General features: G+C 35.3%; 1 protein-coding gene across 3 annotated transcripts in view; it reads right to left on the bottom strand.

Annotated features, from left to right (window-relative positions):
• The window catches only part of AKAP9 (A-kinase anchoring protein 9), a 118992-nt gene that overhangs the window by 31690 nt on the left and 69149 nt on the right, over positions 1-18153 (bottom strand). For all 3 annotated transcript variants that reach the window (XM_062569102.1, XM_062569103.1, XM_062569101.1), the window contains exons 22-23: positions 12352-12563; positions 5588-5750 (exon numbers count right to left, since the gene is read on the bottom strand). In XM_062569102.1, coding sequence (XP_062425086.1) covers positions 5588-5750; positions 12352-12563 — 375 coding nt within the window. The remainder of the gene's footprint in view (positions 1-5587; positions 5751-12351; positions 12564-18153) is intronic.

Below are 18153 nucleotides of genomic sequence, written 5' to 3'. Positions count from 1 at the left end.
TAGAAAAATAGTGAGCTTTTAAACAAAGATGTCTGGACACTATCTTAGAAATGTCTTGTATGCCTTTAAAAATATACATAATACATATATTTTAAAAGTACGCTATACATGAATACAATGAGAGAGTCACAGTTTTATCTTTTTTGAATGATACTATGGCTGAAAATATGGCATCTTCTTGGAATGACAGAGAAGTAAGGATAAAGCTAAAGACTTATGGAAAAAATGTAAATTTCCCTGAGGGCTATATAATCTAAATTGGCTTCTGCCTGAATGAGAAAATTCACATCAGATATTTCTACTGCAGAGTGAAAGCTACTAAATATGTAAAATTTAAGGACAGACTTCCAGATTTCCATGATAAGATGCGTTTATGTCTGATATCCATGGCTCTAAAGGACAGACAGGATTCTACTCATACGATGTCTGAACTTTTTCAGTTGGGACACACAATTCTCTCTTATAGGTTGTTTCTTATTACTTTATAGAAATGGTTTATCTTGCAAAACCCGCAGAATCTAAGTGGTATCTTTCAATAAGAAAGCAAACTTCTGCTATTGAAGAACCTAAAATTTATCAATTACAAATCTATAGTCTTGAGCTAGTGTTAATACTGATTTTACTCTAGCTTGATACTACAGGAAAACTAAAGATGTTTCCCCTGGTTGTCAATGTAGATATAGTAAAACCTCTGCGAACTCTCTTAGTCACATCTCAGATGAAAGTTACCAAGATGGAAATGAAGTAACAGTGGTCTTTGCATATATAGTCTAAAAAGCATAGGTCTGGTCCTCAGGTATACCAGTCAGGCACAGCTGACCAATCTTTTTTTGCAGTCTTTGATTCATAGAGTGCACAGCTATACAGAGGGATTAACAGTTGAAAAAAATACACTAGAAACACTGCATTTCAAAAATTTAAGACAACATGAATTCCAGTATTTATACTCATCACAGCTAAAGAGTTCTTGACAGGTTAGAGATTGAGAGAGTATTTTCAGGTTAAAGGAAGTGCATGCACATACACACACAGTATATGAACAAGAGAGAAAGAAAATATGGTAAGATCACGTGTATTACGGTACTTCCTCCCCTCCTTCCCTTACCTCCCCCCTTTCTTTCTTTTTTTTCTTTCTTTTTTTTTTCTTTTTTTTTTTAAGAGAGTTAATGAAAGTTGTCAGAGTTCAGTGAACAAATTGGCATTAGCTTTCTATCACATTCCTTAGATAAGTTACATCTGACAGGCCACTAAAACAAAACACTAGAGGTCTGAAAATGTCTCAGCTGCAGCAGTTTCTGTGATTAGTATGAAATGATCAAAAATGACATATTTTATCTCAAGAAAAGACAGAGTACCATCAGATGTGTAATGAACTCAGATGTTGTTCTGCATTATCGTTTGTAGGCCTAAACAAGGAATCTGATAAGAGAATGCACTTTGGCTTTGTCAGAGCGTGCTCACAACTCAGTTCAACGAGCAGAAAAAATTAAAGAGGTCTATGGCATTCTTTTTTGTTATATCAAAAGGGGTGTCTGTCATAAAGTGCATTGATTTTAGCTGCTCAGAGAAAAAAAGGAGGAAAAAAGATTTAAAACTCAGGAGTTAAAAAGTGTGTACATTAAAGAAGTAAGGGGGACAGATGAGCTCAGTTTCTGTAAAAGACTGAATTGAATTAAATCTCTCAACATGACGTAATTCTACAAATAATTTAGAAGTTGAGCTGTGAAATGTATCTAGCAAAGGTTAGAACTGTAACATCGAATTCTGTCTCCTGTGTTCCAGAACTGATCATGAACTGAACCAATACAGCTAGTCTGTCAAGTCTTATAAACTGGTACTGAATTTACTTCTCTGAACATACATCACTATTCCTTAAAAAATTTATAAATAAAATACAATCAACCAGTTCTACTGCTACAACTAAATTGAAATTCCATTAGGAAGCTTAAAGATTTCAGAAGATTGTTTCCATTCTGTATTTCTTTTCCACCTAAATCCTCATCAGATAGAATACGGAGAACGTGAAACATAGCTTCATGGCTCTCACTGGACTTTTCTATTTAAATGTATTTTATTTTCTAGCACAAATATGTACTTGTTTAATCTGTTACATCTCCAAACACAAAGCATGCTCTGGTTGAATATTTCAGCTCCTACTGAAAGTCTTTATAAAGGCTAAAATTTCATCTTCATTTACATGCAGACAACCTCACTATCTACAAACTGGCATCTAGCAAGAGCTTGCAGTTTTTTTGCTGCTATCAGTTTGCTTGCACAAATAACCTTTATAACAGAAGCATATTACTCAAGACAAGAATCTAGTCCATTTTCAGTCTGTTTTCATCTTGTAACAGGACAGTAATAAAAAAAAATATGAAATTATGGCAGATTTCTGCCTTTAAAATTTAACACTAACCTCACTGCTTTGTCTTCATGTATTATTTAGTCTATTTTATTTTATTTTTGAAGATTTGTGAATATAGATTCTATCAAGTCTAAAATAATTGTTTTCCAAGGAAAGCGGCAACAGACATAAGAGTGACCTACTTTCTGAAGTCTGTCAGTCCTAAACAGTTTTGTAACTTACTCATGCAGGAATATAAATTCTTAGGTCATCTGTACTTCGGCAGAAAATATTACTGGTTTTGCTTGTGCTCTCTGGTAATTTCTTTTTTTTAAAAAGTAATGATAAAATACTTCTTTCACAGTTGAATCTATGTAAGCTCAATACATCTCCCTAGGAAATCAATTCTCCTCTTCTCTGGTTTTTGAAGCTATTAAAATGTTGCAACCAATATGCTAATTACACGCAATGTTCATGCTTTGTGCATTGACAGGCTGCCCACTGTCCCCCACATCACGTTTTAGAGACGCAGCTTAGAAACCTGCTTTTCTTATTATATGTATTACTAGCGTGTGAACTCATATTGGATTAGCTATGTAAAACAACAAGGAGGCCTGGCAGGACTGCATTCTCCAAGAATAACATGTGGCTCCGAAACTAGATCTTTGCTCCTGTGCAGAAACGGGTAAGTCTGCCGAGCTTCAGAGCCGACCAAATATTTCTGCCATCTACTACAGAGATCCTGCCTACAGAACAGGTGTTTTTCACATCTTTTCCAGATGTCAGTTACTATGGTTGTTACTGCAAACTGCCACATAGAGACAGTGGCAGAGATGCTGGATGGAAATAGAACATTCATCTATCGACAAAATAAAGTTACGTATAAAGGCCGCTTGAGCATCCAACCCTGTCTAACATGCTCTAGGTGACCCTGCTTGAGCAGGGAGGTTGGACTAGATGATCTCCAGAGGTCCCTTCCAACCTTACTGATTCTATGATTCTAAGATTTTATGACAAAAGAATTTGCAACAAATTATGTGTTTGATAAAATTCGAATGTATTTTCCTGATGTCAGAAAAGTTGTTGTATTTCTCCTTTTGTGACAACTTGAACATTTTTAGTTGTCTCCTTAATCCTGCTGAAAATACATTTAAAAAGATGACTTCAAACACAGTGCAGACTGAAATTTATCACTGTCGTATTGTCAAACTCAGACTGAGGTTTTTACATTTTTGTTCATGGTTGTGTGGAATTAAGGAAAGGAGGCTATGGGCACAAAGTGAAGTACAGGAAACTGCATTTAGACATAAGAAACAACTCTCTCTCTCTCTCTTTCTCTCTCGCTCTCCCTTTTTTTTTAAAAAAAAAAACTGTGAGGGTGCTTAAACATTGGAACAGACTTGCCCATGAAAGTTGTGGCATCTCCATCCTTGAGGATATCCAAAACCCAGCTGCACAGAGTCCTGAGCAACCTACTCAAGCTGACCCTGCTTTGAGCAGGGATGTTGGACTAGACAATCTTCAGAAGCTCCTTCGAACCTCAACTATTTGGTGATTCAATGATTTTAAGTTGTTACTATTTAAGTTTGTCTGTACAAAATGAAGTAAATTAATTTTAAGGATAGTAACACACATTCAAGCATTTAAAAATACTTCCAAATGAGACAGAGTTAGGAAATGGTATTATTTGATTTCAAAGTTGATACAGTTTAGTCTTCCATGGCCTTAAAAAAATTACTTTAAATAATTAACTCAGGTTCTTGCAGAATCCCTGGGTATACATAGGATATTTAAGTTAACATTTACATTTGAGTAATTTGTGGAAATAAAACCAGTTTTGCTTTCCTTAATGAGGTCAGAGGCATAGTTCAGGCTTTCCAGTCTGGGGATATTATTGACATTGTAATGAATGACTAGGTTGCTCCATGTTATTAGCAAGAGATTTCCATAAGTATCAGTTTCCACAGCAACCTGCTACAAAGATATATGGGCACAAATTTATAAATGCCATGCACCCCCAAACTTCAAGTTTCAGAAATACCTATACAATTATATCTTTTGGCATAAATTTAGAATATTTTTCCATTAATTAGTATAATGCAAGCACGGCTTCTGAGATGTGCTACCTAGTTTTGAGGTGAGCGTGTTTCAGAATGTGCCACTTCAGGTCATTGCAAACCTTTACACTCGCATGAAACTAACTGTGATTCAGACAGTGGCAGGGAAAACCTCAACTTATATAACCTACTTTTCTTAAACAGCATTTCCAGAGCACCCAGAGTTGGCTGCTAGACTTTGGAAAACAACAACAATTTTTCCCCCACAAGTTCTGACTATGTTGCAACAATTTAAAATAATTTTACCCTAAGTAATGAAGGAATATATTAGATTTTTTCATGTATGCCTCTTTAGTTTTATCTTAGCGCTGTCATAAACAGGTTGCCCAGAGAGGTTGTAGAGTCTCCTTCTCTGGAGATACTCAAGGCCTGCCTGGATGCAACCCTGTCTGACGTGCTTTAGGTGACCCTGCTTGAGCAGGAGGGTCAGACTAGATGATCTCCAGAGGTCCCTTCCAACATTACTGATTCTATGAAATTTTTAAATTTTATCAAGAGCCACTGAAGCCACAAGGAAGTGGTATCATCTTGTCTATATTACAATAATGTAAATTTAAAAGGTGGAAGAGGTTGGAGGAGGATGGCTAACTGTACTCCCAGGGTTTGAGATGAAAGTTTCACTTCTTGGCTCTTCTATGCCTTGCTAGCATAGGAAACTTCCTTGGTTGTCCTATGCCTTTGAGTTATGAACATGGAGAAAAAATAATCTCACCGTCAGCTAGGAAAATGAAAGGTGTGGCTTGGGAAGTTTAGGAGAGGTTTTGAGTGGAATGGCTAGTTTACAGACAACACTCATAGTTCACATGCTTTTTCTTCTGTCTTTCTTCATGTGTCACGCTACTTCTGCTTTTTTAGTGCTATTTTTAAACTTCGTATGTCTAGTTATTTTTCCTTCTTTTTATTTATTCTTTTCTGCACTGCTGAATGATAAGAAAAATCCAGCCATAACTATCTAGAAAGCTGATAACATTCTAAAATTCACAATTCTCTTTTAATTTGCAATTTATTTAGCCAATAAATAAAAATATATTTCTTGCATGAAATAAAATGCAGTATTTATAAAACATGGACAAGTATTATAAAAAATGAATGAAAAGTTCATCAACTCATCAAAGAAGCTACTCACCTTCAGCTTTACTAAGCTCCAAAGCCAACTGCTCTCTGGCTTTGCTTTCTTCACTAAGACGCTCTTGCAGCTCTTCCTGACACTTGATAAATTCTGTGGCTTCTTGTTGCTTTTTGAAGGACTCTCGCACGAGTTCTGTCTGAGTAATTCTAGCATGTTCAAGCTACCACAAGAGAAAATTACAGAGATGCAATTAAAAAATTTCTGATAAATAACTATTCTATCGTTTATATTAAGTTAATGGTTGTTTCACAGTTCCTATGAAAAGTCTAACAAAACTTCAGGGGGCATTTGACAAGTTCTTTACTGAACACACACCCACAGACTACAATAAGAAAATTGATTCAATACAGAAACCTAAGCAAACAGACTCATCAGGATAGCGTACTGCATGAGACACATGACTAAATCCGTGTCTTTGTTCCGGAAACTTCTCATTTATGAGTTTACACTAGATTCACCTTTATTTACATAAGAGTTTTGTACTAAATATGCACAGAAGCTGTCTATCATCCGTCATATCCTTAAAATGGCCAAAATTAGTTGAATCTTTGATATAAATTGACACAAGCGATGTCACTTTTGCTCTTAAGCATGAATAAAAAAACGAAGACATAAAGAAAAAGTAAATTTTGACCACACCGTACTTTTCAACCAACAAGATAGCAGAGGAATGCTGTTTTCAACTGCATCTGCAGAGCAGAACTACTAAGGGTTTTTGTATTCCTCTCTCTCCATCTGATAAGCTAACATTTAATGCATATTACTACAGGTGTAGCACAGTATCACTAAGTTACTACCCAAACTACTGGAAAACCAGGACTGAAGTGCATAAAAGAAGTGTATATTTGCCACTCAGTTTAGACATACTCAAAATGATAATTTCAAAAGAGAATCAAAATCAGAATTACAAAAGCAAAACAGTACAGAAATATCATTACTATAATGTTGGAAGTCTCAATCAAATGTTTGTCTTGCCTAACAGTAAACTGGTATCAATAACCAAGATGATCTATACTTCTCAACTGTTAACATTTACTGTCTACATCTGTCCTCCAGAGGGACACAGAAATACAAGATGAAAGGCATTAGACCTGTCAGAGCTGAACAAGGCATGAGTTCTTCATGTGTCTAGTATCCAAAATAAGACAATACTTCAACTTCAGAAAATGAAACAACATATATTTCCTGCTCCTCCCCCATTTTTACTTCTCTTTAATATTATAGGTATTGGACGATATTTGTAATATAGTAACTTCAGTGGTTTTGCTACTGTTTCTATGCAGTAGTCTATCTCTCTGTTTCTTCAAAAATAAAAGCTCTCTCCATCTCCAGTTTAGTTTATGAATACAATGAACTTGCTTTACTACAGTCCCTGTAATCTCTGAAAAATGGGTTAGAAACATTTTATAGAATACTACACAATTGTTCATTTTATAAATAAAATTACAGTTTGAAAAGAACAGCTGATTAATCAATAATTTCTCTTTTATGATATGTTGAATTTAAGGACTTGATTTGGTTTCTTCAGCATTCCTTTTTAGATAGGTACCACCTTGAATTATTTACTCTGCCGAGGTCAAGTAAAAAGGAGGTAGTAAAAAGGCAGCGGAGTATCTGCACTGGTTTGAGACTTTTTTAAAACCACAGATTGTTCCTAATATATTTTCATGTTTTGAAGTGCTGCATGAAAGACTATGCCAATTAAAACAAAAACATATAACAGGGTTACTGCACATGGACAGCCACAAAATGGCTTACTCAAATGCATCAAATGCTCCAACTAAAACGCAGAAAAAAAAGGTACTCTCCAGCTCTTCTCAGTACTAACAAGATAAATATGTGATTTTTCAAGTAATAAACATTTCCTCCCATTACCATTAGAAGTCATTAGCAAAGTTGTGCTATTTAATGTCACTACTCAGTGCCTAAAAGCTACTGCACACCCGCCCTGAAGCCTAAGTTGATCATAAGGAGAAAAATGTTAAGTATACAGATACAATGTATCTGTAGATACAGTCAAGTTATCTTTATTAGAGAACTCAAATTTCAATGTATTTCTGCATCTGCTAAAATTCTTTTGTCAGATATGAACAGAAATTTAAAAACTAGGGATTTTTCAGTGCCTAGTAAACACTGTTTGGGAAAAAGAAACTGTTAGCAGTCCATAATAAGTTTAACTATAAGGAGACAAGTTTATATTAGTTTTCACTTAACTGTCTTTTATTTAAGCAGGTTAAAATACAATTTCCTTTAAAAACTATCATACTCACCGAATAGGGAGGTGTAGGCAAGGAGATCTGAGAGACAACTTTTAAAATGTGCCCATTTTTTCTGTGGCTGAAGTGAAAAATTGAAGTATTTACAACTACAGAATTATTCTCATCCAAGTGTTCAGGGAAAGGAAAAGGATTTGGTAAAGGCACACGAGATTCAACCTCATATATATTTTCTTCTTGGCCTTCAGTCCACAAACCACTAAATAAATTAGAGGCCCAATATGTGCGGTAAGAATCCATTGCAGAGTATTACTGTTAGTGTCGTCTTCTCTGTTGCACAGGGATTTTGCACTAGCTAGGCTGGTTTTAGAAACTTGTAACATAAATCCGCAACAGAACACAGGCATTTAAAGGTCTGAAAACTTGGCTCAAGTACTACCAGTAACAACACAACTCAAAACCACCAGGAAGCCTCAGATCACGTTCACAAGTAGAGTAATTCAGGAGCAGAGTAATCAGAGAACCACCAACAAAAACAAAACAAACAAGAAAACCTGTCCAAGAAAGCTTCACAGGGTCACTTCTAAAAATCCTTGTTAGCGAAGTTTCATGTGAAAAGCAACGTAAGTCCTCCAACAGCAGCTGCCAGGTGATTTCCGAGGCAAGGAAGCAAGATTTCGCTGTGCGTGAACAGAAACTAACAATGATTTTCAGCCTCCACTACAGCACATGCAAGAGAAATACAGGTCTGTCATTATTTGACTTGATTCTTGTTCCTTGAGTTAAATCAACAGGAAGAGCTTTCTCTAACTCAGCTAGTTTAAATGTTTCCTGCTCATATCTTGCTGCAGAAAGAGGACAGGGGAGTGGCTTGATTTATTTACCTATACATAACTCCAGCAGGTGGAATTTGAATTAATACGCCCACTACAAGCTTGGCCTGAAACGATTCAAATTGCGCCTCAGCTCTGAAAGTGTGTGTTCAGACAGGTTTCAAATACCTACTTTGAAGAGTCTGCCAAGTTTCTCTCTCTTTTAAGTTTGTTTTAGGAAACAGGTACGTATCTGTATGCAAAATATGACTAATTAAGAGAAAAAGTTAAATATTTTTTCTGCCTGTAATCATTTGCAGATTATAAAATACAGAGTGAAAAAGTATTCAGTTTTGAACATTTCAAAATAACTGTAAAGTCATCTGCAAACCTTAGATACACACAGGAATTGTATATAATTCAATAAGCATACACCAGGCATTGCAAATCGAACAAGCTTGAATGCTTGCAATGTATCTCTACAGAGCAGTCAGAAAAGATATCAAGATTTATACTAAGTACTATGGGAAAATGTGTAAACAGATTAACATTTTATTTACTTTTTAAATTTATCATCAGAGATAAATCCATTTTTGGATACCTGTATTTCTCATGAAATAAAGTGTGTTAGCACACACACGTTGCGTGTGCATGAGTCAAAAATACAGCTCTCTCTAGCCAGTACTGGCAATGTCTCAGCTACAAAGCTAAGAAGAGAAAATAAACTTTCTTGATCAATTGACAATAAACAGAAATAAACTGTTTAGAATATTCTGATTATTTACATTGATATGAAAACTAAAAATTTACTGTAGAAATGTCATTCACAAAAACACTGTAATTTAGGGATAGGAACAAAACTTCCTTTTAAAGGTTAGCAACAAATGGCTCAGAAGAAAGAAGCCCCTTGTTGGAATAAATAATTCATAATATATTTATAATTACTATATGAATTCTTAATTACTTTGCAGTTGTTGTTCTTTGGTATTTAAGGAACAGATGATATAGACAGATTTGCTTCCAATTTCTAAAAGTAACTTTAAGAAGTACGTATATTATACTATCTGTGTATCCTTTCCTGATATGCAATTCTGGACCTTAAACTGAAAAACAAAACAAAAAAAACCAAAAAAACCACCCTAAAAACTCGAAACCACTTTTTTCTAATTGCACTTGGCTTGAACAGAAAGAGCTGATACAGAATCAATTTGCAAATAAATGCAATGCAGAAACTGATTTGTGACTCACCTGAGTAACTGCTTTAGAAAACCAGAGGGTATTTTGTTCAATTTGTAGTTAAATTATTTCATAACTTTTATGTTTCATAATGTAGCCTTTTATCTTTGTCTTAAAAAAGAGTACTAACTTTTGAGAAAGATTCAAATAAATGTTTAATACTTTTTAAATATCAGACAGCTGGATTTTCATATTATTTTCATGATTATAGCCGCTTTCTCCTTCATTTCTAGTAGTTACGATTTATACCTTTTACACTCAGGGACAAGAAAGCAACAATAACTAACATCATTACTAGGTAAGCTAATAGATGGGCCTGTAGCATGAAGCACACTATCACTTTTGAATTCTAGTCTCACGCAGATGAAATAAGTGGCTCAAAATATTACGTTCCACAAGAGACAATGAATTGAGAGTAGACAGGCTGATCACAGAATCAGTAAGGTTGGAAGGGACCTCTGGAGATCATCTAGTCCAACCTCCCTGCTCAGCAGGGTCATCTACAGCATGTTAGACAGGGCTGCATCCAGGCGGGCCTTGAGTATCTCCAGAGAAGGAGACTCCACAACCTCTCTGGGCAACCCGTGCCAGTGCTAGTACAGATCTAGTACAGCTAGTCACACTACTGTTTTGTCGCAATTTGAAATCCTAAGCTAGCCTAGTACTTAAGATACAACAAGGTAAACTAGGCTTTCTCAGACACTAAGAAATGAATTTCTGCTCAATCCAACAGTATTTGCTGCATCCCCAAAAGAAATTGTATCATTACGGTTGAAACTGTAATAAAGGAAAGTTAATGCTCTATAATTTAACCAGATATTGCTATTTGCTGCTGTACTTCATGTTTTGTGAGAAAAGAACATATGTTTTGCCATTAAATTACTCAGTAAGATTTAAATATAGTTCAAAATAATTCTAGCTTTTAAGTATATATGTGACATAATTACTGCCCAGCGAACAGGTAATGAAAATGTGAGCAAACTGTGAATAGCAGAACTGCTGGGAACCAGTATAATGGGGAAATATACAGCTATTTTTGATGACCACAAAAGATAAGACCAGAATAAAAAGGTACCCTCATAAGGTTTATAAAATTAAGATAATACCAGTATCTTTTACATTCTGTATGTTTACTTTATGGTATAGAAGCGATTCATGTCATATACTAATCTGAAAGGCTAACAAGAACGAAAGCAACTTCTAGTCTTTATCAATTCATTACTTATTTTCATTTTTATGGTATGCTCCAAATTCTCCAAATTTATGGTTAGTAAGGGAAAGCTATTTATTTCTCAGATGCGAAAAAATGTTGAATAAAGCTTCACAAAAACAGATGCAATATGACCTTCCGAGAATTTTATATACTACAATTAACAGTGTTGAAACAGTAACTTCAGAGCTCCTCAGTACAGTGAGTGTGGTCCGGGCACTCAAATGCCGTTATGAAAGCAAAAATAAATAAATAAATAAATAAATAAATCCAAAAGAGTATTCACTGAAACATATTCCTCTGGTTAGTCTCATCTGGTATTGATTTAAAGCAATGCAAAAAAAATGTGATTTAGATGCTAGCAATTTTTTGAGAAAACAAAGAACCAGACCTAAAGCACTGGTCTGTTAACACTTTGAAAGGAATGACTTAGGTACATGAACAGCCTTAGTAAACCAGGATCATCCCTCTGTACTTACACATGCAAGAACTTGCAGAATCATAGCCTAAGTGAAATCCATAGGTAGTTTAAGTTCCTTATGGAAACAGTGTAATACGGAGCGCTTAGGTAACTTCATATTGAGACCTGCATCCTCTACAAGTTAAGCACATGGTAGGAGCAGTGTGAGCTGGGTATGCAACTCTCATTTCAATTAACAGGGAAAGTAAACTGTACTCCAAAGAGCAACTAAAATCCTACTAAAATGCAAAGAACCAGCTGTAATAAACAGAAAGCACACTGCACACTGCCTCCTCCTTGGAGATCACATGCAAATCACATGCCTCTATATATCAGATTGCTGGACCACGGATTTCTAGGTGGATACGTGTGTAACTTACCATCTTTAAATCACAGTTGGAAGAGACTGTAAATCTCCATCTCGGAGTAGTCAAGTGACTAAAATGTTTGACATGAGAACTGGGCACAGTTCCCTCTTCACAAGTACCAAACACTTCACAAGACAGACGATGCTCTGACGCCCTCCATCTGACCCTCTGGGTTGCAACAGAATGCAGCTGACCGGCATGAGTAATAAGAGTGCCCTACACTGACAAACACATCTAAATTCAGGCATGTAGTTCTTTGTACTCCAAAACAGATCTCCAGTGTGACTCTAAATTCATTAGGTAAGGTCATGCTGAAGCAGACTTCTTTGGGTTTATGCAACTGAAATCCCGTTTTAACTTTCAAAGTGAGCCTACAGATTTTGGGCTTATAAAAATACATTAACGAGAAAAAATAAACCAAGACAAGATTCAAAGCATGTTACCATTATTTCACCCTACCTGATCTGAAGTTTCACTGATGGCTTCCAGGAGTTTTTCAACAGCTGCTTGCAGTCGAGAACTAACATTCAGAACTAGTTCTTCATTTTCAGGATCTACTTCCATTCCGCTTTCTGCAAGTTGTTGGGTCAGCAGTCCTTCATCTGTTGCTCTTGACCACATGTTAATATCATCAACTCCCATATTACTATCATGATATGAGGAACAGGACTCTGAAAATATAATAATTATCTTTTTACATAGATTCAAAACATGAAAACCTGTATGATTAGAAAGTTAAGTTTTAAAATGTTTAGAATACTTGTACTAATCACAAAGACAGAGGGGAAATATTATATACTAAAACAAGATATAGAATGTGTGAATCACAAAATGTGTGAGGCAGAAGGGAGAGATAAAAGGAGATACTAACAGAGAATATTTTAAGACATCCTCTCAGCATGCTTTTGAGCTCCGTATCTCATCTTGCAAACCTGTGTTGCTATCAGTAATCCTTATAATTTTCCATAGCTTGCAATAATGACTTGCAAAATTGGGTTTTAAATGTAACAAGGTAAAATAACAGTCAATCACCGTTTTAGCTGTGACCAACTACATTAGTGTTCATTAACATAGACCTGTTCAAGTCAGTAATTCAGACAGACAGACTCAAGTAAGTAAGGGGAAATGGCAGTTCCCCTGTAATGTAATTGAGGCAGCTTTTCAGAACAAATAGACTAGAATACAGAACACATCAAAATTCAGCATTATTATTAATGAACTATACATTGATTAAAATAGATAGCTGAACAAATCAAAGTGCAGGGTAACTGTAACCATCTTTACTGATGGGCAGTATGGCCTCTTCCTACTTCTCAAAATTCCTGAGGTCTCATTCAGTTTAAGGGCATTATCCATTTTGTCTGAAAAGGAGGAGACAAAGTTTGCATATGGTATTAAAATGATAGCAATTAAACTAGAAAACATTAAATTTGCATATCTAGAATTCAGGGTTTCATTTAAGTAATACAAGCGAAAGCATACTACAAGTGAAAACATACTCCTGAGATGTTTTAAAATAAAAAATAAAAAATAATAATTCATACTTCCAATATGAAATAATAATACAATAGTGCATCACAACAGTAAATAATTATTGTCAATTCAGTGTTTTTAAAAATGAAAAGTGCTATGTCACTAGGCTATTTGATTTGTAATGTGAATAAAAGTGTATCCTTTTGTGGAAAGTTGTTTAAATGATATCTTGTTCTACTGAAGTATTTTTCAGCAATTCTTAAAACTTTTTTTTTTTTAATTAAATGTTTATATTTCATATACGACTCAGGCTTGTTCTAAAGTTCAGTAATTACTATATGGTAATGAGATACATTTAATACAGCATCCAGCTTTAAAAAAAATGACAGCTATTGACCTCACACACCAAAGTCTCCTTTCTTGTCACAAAAAGCACAATATTTTTTCCTCATACAGAGTTAAGTGGGTATTTTTCCTTCAAAATTTTCTCTAAAAAAAGGCTTTGTTTTGAGGAAACAGTGGTATGACTAAATGAATTAAGAGTAGTCCGTAGCTGTTTGGCAATACAATTACAATACTGGGTTATGGTTATCTTTCACAGTAAGTTTCTGGTTATTCCATGAATAATGACAGTAGAATTGGAACTGTTTGTTTAGCTACAGAAATTCAAACTGAAGTTTTAATAGTTAAATTTTACAAATTGCCTTTAAATTGTATTTAGCATTCTTGTAGGGGACAACTTCCTTATATTTGCTCTTAAACAAATATCCAAATAACATTGGAAGGATCAGTTCTTTTGCTGATGCTGTTTGAATCCAGCAAGAAATGTTAGATTTTAATTTTCAGGCTGTTTTTATTTTTCTTTTAACTACTTACAATATGATTAATCATCTAGTTTTACTTTTATCTCTGCATACATCGTGATAATAACACATTTCCACATTTATTCTACTCTGGCCACAGCTGCGTATGACCCATATACAACAAACCAATCTATGACAAATTTAATCTGACAAGATTTTGTTTAGTTTTACTGTATAATTACCAACATTTATAAAATACAGGTGTATTTAGTATTTTTTTTCTTCTAGTTATATCATTAGTGATTCATATCTCCTTTAATTTTGAAGGGGTAACTATACAAAAAATTTTCATACTCCACCAGAGTATGAAACCAGAAACACAATTTATATATGAAAGAAATGAGTAACTAGACGAGCAGAACATACATTCACATGGCACCTTTCCTTTACACAGGATTTCAAAGCACACTCCAGTGCTGCACTTTGGAACTACATTCATTAACTGCTGCAGTGGGAGTTACCCTAGCAGTGGCTGGCGGTCGTTTTCTGCTACTTCTGCACTGATAACGTGTTGGAGGAGAATAAAGGTTTTCCCTAACACCTTAAGATTCCCCCTTCCTGCAAGGTATGGCTGGCTGCCAAGGAACACTTCCACAACTTTTAATTCAATAGCATTCCAATTGCTCAACACCTGTGTTTAAAGGACTCCAGGTGTCTCAAAATGTCAGCAGTGATCAAGAAGCTTTAATATCCTCAGAGTAGAAAGGACTTTCATTTAAACGGATAACTGTTTCCAAACGTTGCACCAAAGCACTGGTTAAAGACTGAGTTAAGGGAAATCATAGTCCCTCCTGAGCGTGCTTAGTAGTACCTGATGTTCACTGGAGGTCACCTGTCTTAAGTACTGACCAAGCAAAAGACCTGCTTAGCTTCAGAGATCTCACAAAATAAAGTGCACAGTATAGTAGCACAGCTATAAGCCACATAAAATAAAAACAGCAACGTATTAGTTTTTGCACAATCTACACAAACGTGGACAAAGTCTTGGCAATGAAGAGTGAAGCTCAATGTAGATAACTTTAACCTAGTTTAAAATTCGTGTCCTATAACCCTTATGCTTTAGCAAATTATTTGATTGAGAAATTCAATTGATTTGTGCAATGATGATTTGTGCAATGATTTGGATCAAATCCAAAAATAAACATTTTGCAAAATAGCTGCAAAAATGTGCAGTCTGTTACAAGATCATCCTAAATTCTGGCTTTTACAGAAAAACTTAAAAATACTGAAGCTTGCTCAGAAAGTCATCATTTAAAAGTTAAGTCTGGAATAACTGTTACATTAATAATGCCGCTAATATTATTATGCTTTCTTGTCAGTGATTGAAGAGTAAAACATGGCCTCCATAACAAGATTTTAATGACAAGATTTTTAAAGTCCTATCTGACTTATGTCAGTTCTTTTGTAATTTGCCTTCTTTTATTTATCCAGAAAAAAATCAATACTAAGAGATAATTTTGTTATACAAAAAGATCCCAGAATTAAAAACCACAGAATTTAACTGAAATATAACTATAAAAAAATGAAGAAAGAAAGGCAGAGCTGTCACCTAAAGCATAATTTGGTATGTGGAAACTTCAAAGCTCTCAAATATAACTGAAGAAGGGGGGAAAAAAAAGCGCCAAAAACACACCCAAAGCTTAAATGTAGTAATTTCATTTATACTGTAGGATTGGCAACTCAAATAGAAAAAAAATGGTGAAAAAAGAAAAATATAGACGCTCATAACGTTACTTCTATGAGGTGATACTTAACAACAGGAATTCACATGAAGTGTCTTCCTAAGGGATAAGTAAAAATTTCCACATTTTTTCCCCTGAAAACCATCTGCTTTAGTGGAATCATAGTGTTATGCGACAGCATCTTTCCAGAAGATTTTCAGTGGAGGAAAATCTTCTCTCCAGTGCAGAAATGCTGTTAAGTCTTTTTAAAACTCCCTGACAGTTGAATGCCCTGCTCCCATTTGTACTAATCCTTACGGTGCTATTGAAGCACACCCCACGCATCCCCTGCAAAAGCGTTATATTCTCCCTCCCCAATTTTTTTTCCCCACTGACATAAAAATAATAAAGAAAATATAACTGGTACAAATAAAAATGCCTTCTCCTTGTGTAAACTCACTCCTTGTAATCAAACAGAAAAGGTTTACATTGTCTCCTGCACCACAGATTTGCAGTTCAGCACGTCAGGTATCACGGCCCAGTAAGTCTTAAGAAAAGATATACAGTGCTTACGCAGAACTTGGATACAGAAGTCTAGATACAGCGGTTGTTTCTGAGCTGCTGATTGACATTTATGAAGCAATACCTATTTTATTTATTTTGTGTCACAGTTGAGCTAACATTGCAGATTACTGCTGGGATTCCACTGGAGAAATTAAGGTCCGGGGTTACAAGCTGAAAATGAGAAAACCTGTATGATGGTGGTTCAGTGAATAAAACTATTCACACACTTGTTTCTCCTACACTGCTTGGAAACGAGGAGCCCAAAAAGTAGGTGAGAGAGTTTGGATATTCAAGGGATGCAGTAACCTAAAGGCGTCCCTGCGGCCAGCGACGTCCATGCAGCGCCTCTACTCTTTAGAGGAGAGCTGTCCTCTAGAGGAAGGGAACACCAAAGCCTGCTGGCTCTGCCATCACGATTCAGCACCCTGACCTCCAGGTGCGATTAACTCACTGCATTACTTTGCACAAATGCTATTCCCTTCATATGATGTGTTTTATGGCTGAAATTTGAACTTTACTCAAGATGTTAGAAATGAAGTCCTATGTTAACTGATAACCTAGCCAAGGCCCCAGATAAACCTCTATATGCCCTATAAATCAGATTATGGTTGTAAGTACGTGGACCTGAATGATTCAGCTTTTCTTAAATGATGGAAAACTCAGTAAATGTTCTAATAGTAACCTGGGCTTTGCCTGTTGTTAAGTATGGATTGCACTCAGAAGGTCAGAGAGAATTCACTTAAACACATTAATGTTTCTGTTTTACTATTAGATTTTTCTTTGCACAAATTTATTCTTACCAATTTCCTAAGTGATTTAAATGGAGATCTGTTTGGCCAGGAAAATACAATAACATTCACAAGTTAAAACATAAAAGCAGTGGCTTTTTCTTACTTCCAGAAAACAATGGAAAAAATTCTAAAAAGATCAAGTCCCCTCAGGCCATTCAGTAGAGTATAGGAATGGAATAACAACAGTCTTCTGACTGAAAACATTGAGTTCATGATGTACTTCTGTTTGGCGCAGCACCAAATGCTTCAGCTGATGAACCAATACAATCACAGAAAAACACCAAGTATAAACCTTGACCCTAGTGGTACAACTATGTATTCCGCAAGGCTGCTGTTGTATTATTTTGGAAGGAAAAAAAGAGAACTGTGAATACTACCTCAGAAATAAATTACAAACTCTACATCTACCCATTTCAACAACAGTAACCTTGGGTCTTCATTAATGCTCCCTATTTCCTTTGACTTCTCTCTCTCTCTCTCTCTTTTTTTTTTTTTAAACACAATTATTTCTGTATGTAAGCAAACATGCAAAAAAATACCAAAATAAACTGCTACGTGGATGGCTGATACTCAAATACAACTCTCATCCATACTAAGGGGGGGGGGGGGCAGTACAGCAATAGACAATTGTTTTGCTAAGGAGAAGTGAATCTTACCTACCCTCTTCAAAATCCACTTCAACAAATTTAAGAGTTAAAACTGTTAAACTTCCTGACTATGGAATGGAACAGCATAAAGTCCCGTTTTATATGGGAGACTACCCTTTCACTAAAAGGCTTTCTTAAAAAAAAAAAAAAAAAAAAAAAAAAAAAAAAAATCAACAACACACTCCAATTATAGGACCTGTTGTGCATTTAGAGAATAGTATTATGAAAGCCTGGCATACATACCCACCTAAAAATCAAATAC

This window comes from Rhea pennata, chromosome 2 (assembly GCF_028389875.1).
Source record: "Rhea pennata isolate bPtePen1 chromosome 2, bPtePen1.pri, whole genome shotgun sequence".
Taxonomy (NCBI): Eukaryota; Metazoa; Chordata; class Aves; order Rheiformes; family Rheidae; genus Rhea; species Rhea pennata.
This window is presented reverse-complemented; position numbering and strand designations above follow the sequence as displayed.